Source organism: Halictus rubicundus, chromosome 13 (assembly GCF_050948215.1).
Source record: "Halictus rubicundus isolate RS-2024b chromosome 13, iyHalRubi1_principal, whole genome shotgun sequence".
Lineage (NCBI taxonomy): Eukaryota > Metazoa > Arthropoda > Insecta > Hymenoptera > Halictidae > Halictus > Halictus rubicundus.
The window spans coordinates 5471390-5483585 of NC_135161.1; the positions used below are offsets into that span (position 1 = coordinate 5471390).

The 12196-nt window shown below is 43.3% G+C and overlaps 1 protein-coding gene across 3 annotated transcripts; it reads left to right on the forward strand.

Moving 5' to 3' along the window:
- The first annotated feature begins 1131 nt into the window (after positions 1 to 1131).
- Positions 1132 to 11769, forward strand: LOC143360143 (DDB1- and CUL4-associated factor 6). 3 transcript variants are annotated; one of them, XM_076798715.1, is made up of 11 exons: positions 1132 to 1646; positions 1906 to 2060; positions 2913 to 3030; positions 3123 to 3301; positions 3387 to 3522; positions 3595 to 3752; positions 3954 to 4119; positions 4199 to 4679; positions 5212 to 5473; positions 5579 to 5684; positions 6493 to 7308. In XM_076798715.1, exons 1-11 carry the CDS (start codon positions 1556 to 1558, stop codon positions 6504 to 6506), a joined length of 1866 nt encoding a protein of 621 aa, XP_076654830.1. In that variant the 5' UTR covers positions 1132 to 1555; the 3' UTR covers positions 6507 to 7308. The 3 variants fall into 3 exon arrangements, with proteins under 3 accessions (XP_076654830.1, XP_076654828.1, XP_076654829.1); XM_076798713.1 differs by lacking the exon at positions 6493 to 7308 and adding an exon at positions 9010 to 11769 and having other exon boundaries at positions 1133 to 1646; XM_076798714.1 differs by lacking the exon at positions 6493 to 7308 and adding an exon at positions 9010 to 11769 and having other exon boundaries at positions 1136 to 1646; positions 5221 to 5473.
- The last annotated feature ends 427 nt before the right edge of the window (positions 11770 to 12196 follow it).

Genomic DNA, 12196 nt, shown 5'->3' on the forward strand with positions numbered 1-12196 from the left:
CCTGAATATTAATCTAATAATGAGCTATTGTCATCAACACTATCTTAAATTTGTTCATATATTTAGCTACTGTTATTATTAATTGAAAAAAATTTTCTTTCATGAATAAATATTTTTTCCACCTCAGCACCATAAGATTTTCACTAGATGACTTTAAAAACATATTAGAACTATTTTTAAATAATTTTAGTCGAAAACATTCTAGTTTACTCTTTATTTCACCGTTCTACTCTTACAACTAGAGTTTGCAACTACAAAATTGGAAAAAAATAAAATACGTATCATTACAATTAATATTATTCTTAATTTATATTAATTAGAGATTTTGTACTCAAGATTTACATGTTAGTTAGATATTTCATATAAAACAATTAAGCTGCACGTTCTAATCCTGGTTAAAAAAATAATGTGCGTTCGGTTTTATGCTAAAAGACGACACGATTCTCTTCCAGGAAAGACGACACGGTTCTGTTCCAGGAAAGACGACACGGTTCTGTGTCATGCTAAAAGACGACACGGTTCTGTTCTAGGAAAGACGACACGGTTCTGTGCCATGCTAAGGCTGAGCAGATGTCAGCACTATATCGGGAACGCCGAAAACCCGGGCGTGAGCACTCTCCTATCCTCTCTGATGATATTTTTGATAAACGAGTTTACAGCACACGGTGCATGAGAAAGTTCAAACGCACTTATATCTGCATCTCCTGAGCTTTAAATTCCGTGTTCAACAAAGAGATGATTTTATTAAAATCTCTAAAGAAGAAATAAAGAACACGTTCGAACACCCTATCGTTTCGATCTCGACGGCAACGCAATGACTTCCGATTTCAACTATGCTCCTCTAGCAGCTGTTTCTTAATCAATCGCGGAATTGATAGATCGATAAGCGTAGATTAAACGTACCTACAAATACATGGGAGTCGATAGAGAATAAATCGAGTGGTTTTGCTAATGCACGGTTCACAGTTTCAGCGCGCGAAGTTGTAGAAGTTGCATTTCTATGCTAAACCAGTTATCATTATGAAATCTCTCTGTCTCTCGGCGAATTATCCGCGGATATTGTGACGTTTCACGTGAGCGGGGCTCTCGAAACACGCGTTACGCTACCGTCGGCATCGATTATAGTACAGAGGGAATGGTCGGACTCTCGCGCACTTTCTTTTCAGCGCTGTGAGTGTGTATACATTCGCTCAGCTGTTCTGGTCCGAAGCGATCACTCGGCTCGTCTGATTGCACAAATTTTCGAAGCTCCGCGGGTGTATTTTTAGTACAAAGGTGCATGTCGTTTCGGAACGATCCTCGTGGATTTTTGCTGCGTAACAGCAGGCTACGCTGTCGCTGATTCGGTCGATACACGGCGTTCTGTTTCCTCGTTGATCGAGAGAGAGGAAGACCAGCACCAGCACCAGCAGCACCATCAGCAGCAGCGTGCGCTCGCGCCAATCACCTCTTCGCCTGTGTTCGTTCTCGTTCAGGATCTATTTGACGTTAATCCGTGATCGATGCGTTCCGTAAATTAATACCGAACCACGACCGTAACAAGCCAGCCAGCATCATGAAGAAGTCACGTCCGAATATTTTCCGTGACATCTACTATCAGCCGTACAATGACTGCACCAGGATGAATCTTTACGGCAGCAGCAAAGGTATTTTCTCCAGCCATATATGGGTTTTCAATGGAAAATTCGTTAACGCTACCGCGCGTCGACAAATGAGAGAAACAAAATCTTTTTTTCTTCTTATTTCCTCGCCTCTCACGAATCGACGCAATCGTTCGTTGGAACGACGCACTAACGATGACAGGGAGAATCGTTCCACCGTGCTTATCGAATTTTAATAAAACAAAGAACAATGCTCATTCTCTTGACCGGATTTTTTATGCTCACTCCGTCCGACTTGTTACAGCGAGCCTTCAGATGATGCAGCGTATGTCTCTGTTGAAGAGACTGAACGTGCACAACGGCTGCGTCAACTCTGTCTGCTGGAACGCCACAGGTGATCTGATATTGTCCGGCAGCGACGATCAGCATCTTGTACTTACAAACCCTTATACTTACAAGGTGAGTAGTCATAGGCGGAGCATGCTGGAGGAGGCATGGCCGTGCTCCTACACGATTGTAATCTTAGCTCGGTTTAGTTGGAACTGTTTATTATTAACCCTCACCTCCACAGTTAAAATTATATGTGTAGCAACATTTTGCTGATGCAATTTACCATGGAGGAGTATATTCGTTTGTTTTATGCATTAATTTCGGGTATATTGGTACATCTTATAAAATATTGTGCCAAGATTATTTATATATTCCACTTTCCGCAAAGCGTATTTCAATGTGAATATACATATACATTATGGGGTACATTGTAGAAATATGCTTCATTTATATTTCTATTTTACTGCAAATATATAGTATACTCTGCAGAGTTGCATCGTACAGAGGTATTAACATAGCTATAATAAGTATACTCTATAGATCAAGAATGTTTCACAATCTATATCTGATCTGTGAATTTATTTTTGGCACTGCAAATGAGCGTGTGACACTGAATATTAAATCCGATTGTAAGGCGACAAATTCTAGCAAAAGGAAGCGTGTTCAAGGAAGTTACATTGGCAATAAACCTTTTCAAGGAAATATCATAGATAGTTAATTCTAGCCAAGGTCTAACATTGACATAGATAGAATCGTAGAGGCTCTGCCAAATGAACAAAAACCTTTGCGTGTGGTGCGTGCGGTGCTAATTTTGTCATCTAGAACCATCAATCTAGAGCTGTATAGAGCTGTATTGGTAATCAAGCAGGATCAAGAGCACCATGTAGTCGATGCTGTTGCAACAAAACAGAGAAAACTAAATAATACCCTAAGGCTATGCACGTACCGATCCTTCTTCATGCCATTGTGTCTCTATTACAGGTGCTGACGAAGTGTAAAACCACCCACAGAGCCAATATATTTAGCGCGAAATTTCTACCAAATAGCGGGGACCACCGGATAGTTTCCTGTAGCGGTGACGGCATCATTTTGTATACAGGTGAAATCTCACGTGACCTTTGACCGCGAACCCTCCTCCGTGACCTTTAGAATTTGTAATAATAGTAACATTGTACCGGCAACATTTTGCAGATTTAATGAGAAAAGTAAAAACATTCTCCAACCGATTCAATTGCCACAGCGGCACCACTTACGAAGTAGTCACGATACCCGGTGAGCCGCATAGTTTTCTAAGTTGTGGCGAGGACGGAACGGTGAGGTTCTTCGACCTGAGAATAAAGGACAAATGTAATACTCCAAAATGTAAAGAGGTAATGAACGAGTCCCATCGATCACAGAAGAAGCGGTAATTATCTCTTACATATACATATATACCGTATATATATATCTTTGTAGGACGTACTAATCTCTTGCGAGAGAGCTATAACAGCCCTGTCCATAAACCTCACCATGCCTCATCAAGTAGCGATCGGTTGTTCTGATGGGACAGTGCGGATATACGACAGAAGAACGCTAGGAACACCAGCCACTGGTAATTCTCGCGGTTTCCACATGATTTAAGATAGCTAAACAAATGATTCTGATCGCGATCAATACTTCATAGGAATGACAGAAGGGAGCGGAGTGGATGCCATATGCACGTTCACCGTTCCCCAGTTCGAAGGAAGTTCTCTCAGGATGACGTCGTTGACTTATAGTCCCGACGGGCAGGACATCCTCGCCAGCTACTGCAGCGACCATATTTATTTGTTTAACATAAAGGTACCGGGGACCGGGCACCTGCTAACGCATTGTCTACCGACTCGATGGAGCAAAATGGTCTCTTGAACAAGTTACATCTCGAGTAACGATAGACCAGAACGATCGCGTTCGTTCGATTCGTTATATTCGGTAGACGAAGCGTGAACAATTATGCGACGAGTATGCATTGTTGATTTGATTCGAACGAGTTGCTTCCTCCAGGACCAAGGCAACGTTCAGTTAAAGAAAGACGTCCCGATCGAAAGAAAAGAGGTGAAGAAGCAGCGGTCGCCGTTACCGGTTCGCAGATTGAGACTGAGAGGTGATTGGTCCGATACCGGTCCGGACGCGCGGCCTGAACGCGAGGAAGGTCAACGCAGCCGTAGACGTACGTTGTCACCGTACTGTGATCGTTAATACTGTCTTGTCGACAGCACGCGCGTTAACTTCGCCTCCGCATCTTCTAGAAATAGCCCAGGCCAGACCGGTGCTTCAAACGTCTCTGATGCAGAGAATGACGGAGGTTCTCAGTCGAATGTTGAATGACCCGGTGACGAGAGCCGCTCTCTGCGGCGGCGGCGAAGACGGTTTGGAGGGTGTGGTGTTGAACCCAGAGAATACTCAGAGTAGCAACGACAATCCGCCGGAGAACGGCGAGGAGAGACAAAGCGAAGAGGCAGAAGGCGGTGAAAGCGCAACTGTACAGAGCACACGAAGCAGGGAAACTAGCGCCGAAGAGACCGACGAGACCACGCGCGAAGTAACCGATACGGGGAATGACAGAGAGACTGACGACCCCGTTATAAACGCAAGGACAGCAGGAACCGACGAAGCCTCGGACGAAGGATCAGACGAGGCTCGGTCGAGCAACAAGTCCGAGAGCTACGACGACGAGTCCTACGGCTCGGACTTCGTCAAACAGAAGTATATGGGCCACCGTAACGCAAGGTATACTCCCGCTGTCTGTCCGCCAGGATGATAACGTTTCTTCTTTGGTGGTGGTGGTGGTGATTCGTTTGTTAACGCGCGGCAAGTTTTCGAGTCGATGAAAAGGCTCTCTCGCACACGCACACACAACGGTGTACTGATCATTCGATTTTGTGACTAAAAAATGATTAACCACGAAGTGTTGCTGGGATATGAGCGAGGACTTTGGTAGCCGATTAGTGGGATGATATTTTTTTTTTGTTTGCCGCTGGTGAAACCGAACCCGTCCGGCGATTCTGTTCTCGTTAATCACTAAAAATCGGCTTGAATGGTGCCGTTTGTTAATTTCTTTTTTTTTCTTTTTCGTTAAATCTTGATTTCTGTATTTATTAATTTATTTATTTCTTTCTTTCTTTGACACGAATGAATGAAAATCGGAAGCCAAGCCATTGACTCGTTAAGTTCCGAAAAAGCCTTCGAGCGGACTGGGCCATTTGCACACGGGGCCGCCATATATTATCTGATCAGTTGGCCTTCCCCTGGTTGACTCTAGTTTCTTTAGGACCATGATTAAAGAAGCGAACTTCTGGGGGAACGATTTCGTGATGTCGGGTAGCGACTGCGGCCACGTGTTCGTCTGGGAGAAGGCCACCGCGAAGCTGTGCATGCTGCTGGAGGCGGATCATCACGTTGTCAATTGCCTGCAACCGCATCCCTATCTGCCGCTGTTGGTCACCGCTGGCACCGACTACGACCTCAAGCTATGGGCGCCCATAAACGAGGAGTCGGGCTTCGACGAGAAATTTGCTGAAGATGTAAGTCCCCACCTCCCCCTTCACCGCAAGATCCTCCATCCTTTTCCAAAAAACAATCTGCAACCTGATAATGTACATGTACCAATGGTTTCTGGCCGTTTACAGCTGAAAAAGAGGAACGCGATCATGTTGGAACAAACCAGAGACACAATGACCGTACCTGCTAGTTTTATGATCAGAATGCTGGCGTGTCTCAATCACGTACGCAGAGGTAGTGAAAATTTATAATATTCTCATTCACCCCACCCCACCCCCACTCTCCCCCAAGACTTTTACCGATAGTTGACTACGGTGGTAGTATGATCGGCGACACGTAGTTAAGATAAATTAATTGTAACGAAGAGTTTGGCAGCTTTTCCTGTGACGCACAGGTATTCATACACACACACACACACACACTAACCTACATACGCATACGCTCACAAAACGGTGTGTACAGAGCTGTTATCTGGCCCATCGTCTCACGTTCACCATCACACACGATCTCTTCGTCTAACCCTCGCGGTGTCATCCTCGGTCTGTTCATCCCGCGACACATCTTCGACCTGTGTTTCTCTTTAATTTTCTTTTCTTTTTATACGATTATCATTTTTCTCTTTATTTTTTTTTTTTTTTGTTTGCTTGTTTGGAGAATTGTATAGAGAAGTATTTTTATATAGCTTGTACACGTTCATTCGCTGGTCGCGCGACTCGACGAATACCGAAAGAGAGACAAATAATAGAACACGTTCGATAAGAGACCACCGCGGCCTTGTAGAATCCGCCAAGAGACACGCAAAGTCTGTGAGAAACACGAAGGGAGCGACGTGGAAAATGGCGGTTGTTCGTTCAATCATTCCAAAAGCCGTACAGAGGCGAAGTATTAATAACGGAAAAAAAAAAACACGTCACTAGAGAGCGACATACAAAGCATAATAATAATAATAATAATAACAACAACAACAATGATAATAACAATAATAATAATAACCATAACAAAAAGGGAAAAAACGTTTTGTAATTTTTTATGTCGAATATAGTCGAAGGAGTATAGAAGGGAAAATTCTCGCAAATGTACAGTATATAATAGAGAAGAGAGAGAGAGAGTGAGAGAGAGAGGATATCGATTAAGAAGCAGTGCGCATGCAATGTCACGTCGGTATTTTAATGCTTAAAAGAATTGTTGTAGCGATGAAAATAAAGCTTTTTTAATGAAAAACTCCCAAATAAACGTCTTTAATACACCACGGGGGAAAAACAGAACAAAGAAAAGAAAAACGCCGTGAAGAAAACAATGACCAGATGTGTGGTGTTTCTCGCACGCAACTTTGTCTCTTTTTTTTTTTTTTTCTCTTCGAGATCCGTCACGAGATCGACGACTTGACGATGGCACGAGACAATATATATATATATTCGAATTATTGACATGATCGCACCGGATCCCCGAGTTTATCTAACAAGATCTCTCGTTGTTGAAGTCTTTCACGAACGCAAACAGATAACAGTCATTTTTCTTTGACGCTCCGATTACACGTCTGTTTGTCGAGACTTGCGCGCGTGCACACAGCTGTGTTTCAGAGGATTTTTTCAACCTGACCGTATTCGTCGCGCGCATTCCCCTCGAGATCCGTTCACAGTTATAGAAGAGAAACTTTCCGAGAAGGTACGCCGCGAACCGGTAGCAGGCGCGGGGATTATAGTCTTCGAGAGCAATCGGAGACTGGCTGTTTACACGCAAGCCATCGACAAACATACCAACGCCCGGGCGTTCTTCATCGTCTCGCTCTAATCGCCCCTCATTCCCATGAAATAACAATGCTAAACGCTTCTTCAACCCCCTATAATTAGAACTTTGCCTTTGGATGAACAAGATCGTTTACATTAGTCTTTAACACTAGGTTTACGGGTTCGAATATTTTTAATTTACAATTATTAAGATTCTAAAGACACATATCCGTGAGGAATTATTCAACAAATTTATCTCTTTGGGTACGTGTTATTAATACAAAATGGCTAAAACTTTCGGCAGCAAATTCTTGTCATTTTTATAAAGTAATGTAAAATAGTCGCTTTTAGTGCTCCGTAAACCTAGTGTTAACAGCAGGGCTAACTGTTTGTATACATGCAACCCCTCACTAACCCCTTCCCCTGCCCATTCGGCTCGACGAAATCCGGGCCCAAGCGGCAGAGGTCAACGCGCGGTAAACAGACCAGAATGATGCTCGAAAACAGTTGCTATGCTAGCCGAAACGTAAACACTAGGGGTGTGCGAGAACCTGAAATATCGGGTCGGGTCGGGGACACGAAATTTTGAAAGTTGGGATTCCCAAAGTAGTCGGGATTCTCGTATTTATCGGGATTCCCCAAAGAATCGTGATTTCCGAAAATTCCGAGAACCCACTAACCATTTATATTCGTTTTAACGAATACATTCATGATTTTTTTATTGTAGGTGTTTTCGGCAAATTACGTTATTGTACTGTTTACTTATTTAACACGTTGAATGCCACGTCACCCATATGTGGCTGACGGAATAATTTGTGCAGGTTTTAAAATGAATGTTTACGTTGATATATTCTTGATTATATCTTAACTTATTAAATTAGATATTAACTTGATTAGGTTCTGTGACATGCAAGAAAGTTGGAGGATTACTCAGTATCGTACATTTAACTTTTTGCAATTTTTATTTCATTAAATAACTTACTTTGATTTTATGGAATTTTTCGGGTTTCTAGTTTGGCGTTCAAAGTGTTAATTAATTATTATAAATTTATACTATTCGGAATATATGGAATAGGAATGGGGCGCAAATAAATAATAAGTATAATTATTTGTTGTAAATTGAAAGAATGCTGTCCATCACGAATTACTTTCAAGAGTGTCATATGTTATATTCTCGAAATTTTCGAGAACCCGACCCGACCCGACCTATTCCCGACTCGTCCCGACCATTGGATTCCCGATATTTCTCGCACACCCCTAGTAACCATATGTAACATAGTCTGACTCGTGATGTTTACGTTTGGCCCGATTCTCAGTCCACGAGTGCTGCTCGTGACGTTTACGTTTGGGCCAAAATCTTCATCACGAGTCAGAGACGTTAAATTACGGGAAGGGGTTAACGAGATCTCAAAGTCATCGAACATCCTACCTTTCGGACACAGGTATGTCTCGAATGATCGAAGTAATACGACCTTGTATGACCTTGAGAAAAGTAAAAACATTCGCGACGGAAGATTCCGTGTCCGATTTTCGAAATTGTACTAGGGGTTGAAGAGATCCGTTTACTACGCGACTGCTCTCGAAGACTAGCGTCGATTCGTTAGGAAGGCAAAGCGTAACCATAACCGAGCGAAGAAGAGTTTTGCGTGTAGCGCAATATTGCGGCCGCTCGCGACCGCCCGACCAAGATCGATGCCAACGTCGTGCGCCGGACGGGGGTAGAAACGAAACGAAACTAATCGAGGAACACAGAGAGTAGCATGCATGACTAATTAGTATCGTTGTTTGCCCCGCTCCGAGGAGGATACTACATGTTTCCGGTTGTTTTGTAGGGCGCGGCGGGCGCGGCGGGAGACGAAGCGGATACGACTCCAGCGAGATGCCGCTCCACCATTGAACGATTTTCAAAGGAACCGCCGTGTTTACCGCGAGAGGACTGTCCCGATCGGACGAGATATCACGTCGATCGAGCAACACCGATTAGTCGAGGGAAAAAACGGATCCACGACGAACCACAAGAAAATATGTGTAGAAGGGAAACAGAGAGATTCGAGCGTATTTATGATTCATCGACCGCGTGCGCGCGCGCGCGCGCGTGCGATCGTAATTTAAACCTAGGTATATTTAATCACGATAAACTTCCGTATCTCTGTACCATTATCGGCGAAAGATAAGGCCGTTCTTTTATTTCTCTTGCTTCTTCTACTCTCTCTCTCTCTCTCTCTCTTTCTCTTTCTATTACCGATTCTATTTACTCGCGAGACCGAGGCGAGTCGATACGCTCTCCGACCTCCTTATCAACTTTTCTAATCTTTAGTGGGATCGCTCGATGAAAACCACGATAAAATACGCTCGTTCGATCCGCTCGGTCTAGGATCGTCGACATTTTCGAGGACGCTTTACCTATCGGGAATACCTGTTGATAGGCTGTGCTTTGAATCTTCTCTTTTTAAAAATAGTGATCCCGATAAAAAGATCCGTTCGATCGTATCACCCTTTTACACGATCGCCGGTGGGTAACGCGTTCAATGTCTAAAGGCTAACACGCATAGGTTAGAAGCTTTTGTACCTCTGTATCGACTCAGCCCGTTTGTATAGTTACAACAATCTAATCCCTCCGTCAGTTTTCCGGCGCGATTCGCCTTTTAGTTCGGCCGCGTGCCAGCGAGCGCTTCTCTATGTATCGTTTTTCGTCCCCCCCCCTCCCCCGTCCCAGATTTGTCGCCGTAGGGACCATTGTGTCCGTTGTACTGAACATTTTTATTTCGAGTTGTGTGCAAGCCTTCAGTAGGTTCTTAACTTGACGTTTTCTTTCTCTATTGTTTACTGCGCGTCGAAGTCCCGCATTGTTACCGATCCTCTATGCCTGTGTTGCATCCGCGTGCGCTAGTTCCTGACGATAGAGCGGCTTCGCGCGGTACTGGCCAGTTGCACGTTGCTCTCCGACACTGTCAAACCATAATCAATTGGCGCACACTGTGCACCTGCGATGTTCAAGCAACGCTGAATCACTGTGAAATTGTTTTATTCCAACCTCTGTAACTTTGCGTAATAAGCTTACTGTCTAGTTTTACGGTTCTAAGCTTTCTTTAGTTTCCTGACGTAGCGGTATAATCGATGTCACGAAGCGAACGATAGATTAGCTTAGCGAAGAAAAATTGTTATCGATTTCTGGGAAGTAATCGGACAATGTGCAACTAGATTGTATCGCGTTCGATACGGTGGAACAGTCCGTCGTTGAAGTATGCACCGCGCAGGTCTTGTAAACTGTTATGCGACAGCGATTATCAGGACCGTTTCTTCAGCGGCGTTTATGTGGCAGGATACCTGTTAGGTAGGTTGCGCTAGCAATAACACTGTTTTAATAGGGCCGAGTAACGGATAGCTAACGGTTAGTTAAGGATACGCGATTAGGGTTGCATCGATGCGCCGATCGAGGAGCGTTGACACGACGACGCGATTAGGTTAAAGAAAATTCGAGAAAAGAGAGCGCGTTCGTAATTTTGTATATGATCTCCATGCGATTTATGAAAAACGAAAAAGCGATAGGCATTAACGAACCTCTGGTGCCCGTCGTTCGGTTCTCAGCCCTTCGCGATCGGACTGCGGATGCGCAGACTCACGGAAGTATTAGAACGCCCATTTAAAAGAGTATAACTTTTTCTAAATTGGATTAAATTGACCTGACTTTTTTTTATGAGCTATTAGAGGAATTGGGTTTCCAAATGATGCGCAAGAGAGATTTTGAAAAAACTGTAATTGGTAAGAATTACATGAGAAAATAGAATTGGTACTTTTTACAACTTTTTTATTTCAGCCTGTAGTGAAAATTTGAAATACGCCTTTCGTAACTTTCACTGCAGGCTCAAATAAAAAAGTTTTGGTAAGTGCCGTTTTTATTTGCTCTTCTTGTAATTCCTAGAAATTGCAATTTTTTAAAAATCTTTTTTGCACGTCATGCGGCGAACCAATTCTTCTAGTTGCTCAAAATAAAGTCAGGTCGTTTGGTCCAATTTCGAAAAAGTTATACTGTTTTAAATGGGCGTTCGGTCGAGTACAAAGCGACTACGCTTTGGTGAGCCTGTGTACGTGGCGAAAGAGTGTTTCGTAGGGGAGCTGCTTGCGAGTGTAAAAAGAAACGATTGTACGTGTGTCGACGCGAAGTACATGTATATGTATATAAAATATATATGTATATGTATCTCTTTGTAAATCCGTCGAATGACGCGAAAGAGCGGCGAGAGTGTACGCCGTTCGCGGCGCTAGTCTGCGGCAGTTTGTGCAAATTTGTTGGGTTGTTACTTTTGTAAAATTACCACCGTTGTTAACACTACCAGTCGCGATGACTCTTCTGAAAGAAGAAGGCAGCTAACAGTCTGTACATGTAGATATATTTGCTAGTCGCGACGCCCGGTCCGCTCGGCGGTCCGTTGCTTTTCTCGAGGAGCGAATAACGCGTTATAGTAAACGCCGGGCCAGCGTCGTCCGGTAAGTATAAAGCTGCTCCGAGAAAAGGTCAGAACGCGTGGGGTGGACATGGGTTGTATCGCGCTACGGAAACGACAAATAAAACGAAAGTTCGAACAACAAAATTGAATTGACTAACAAAGTAACACGTAGCAATAACAACCTGACTGTGGATCTCTGTACGAACACGTCTGATGGCAATTTATTATGGCGACGGGGGATGAAAAATTACTATCAACGTGTTCCGTCCTATGATGAACTATGGTAATTGCGACCATAATCAACGCACCCCATTCGGAGGAGGAGTTCTTCTTCTTCATCTACTTCGAGTTTAACCCCATTACAATTTATTTTACCGTTTCAGTGATTAGAATTGTTTTGTAATTCGTAATTTCCTACAAAAAGGAGAAAATTTATATCTATTGTATGCCTATATGTTCTTCAGCAGTTGTGCATTAACAACGCCAAAATAGAATTTTATTTCGGTTTGAAGGAAATTAACACTAAACCTACCAAAATGACCGATTTTCTATTTCACAATTATTGAAATTA

Bases quoted from the DNA above. Each gene is read 5' to 3' on its own strand.
- LOC143360143 (XM_076798713.1), top strand. From the start codon at position 1,556: ATGAAGAAGTCACGTCCGAATATTTTCCGTGACATCTACTATCAGCCG. The intron at 1,647-1,905 runs GTATTTTCTCCA...GACTTGTTACAG, and splicing joins TCTTTACGGCAGCAGCAAAG to CGAGCCTTCAGATGATGCAG. The intron at 2,061-2,912 runs GTGAGTAGTCAT...TCTCTATTACAG, and splicing joins CAAACCCTTATACTTACAAG to GTGCTGACGAAGTGTAAAAC.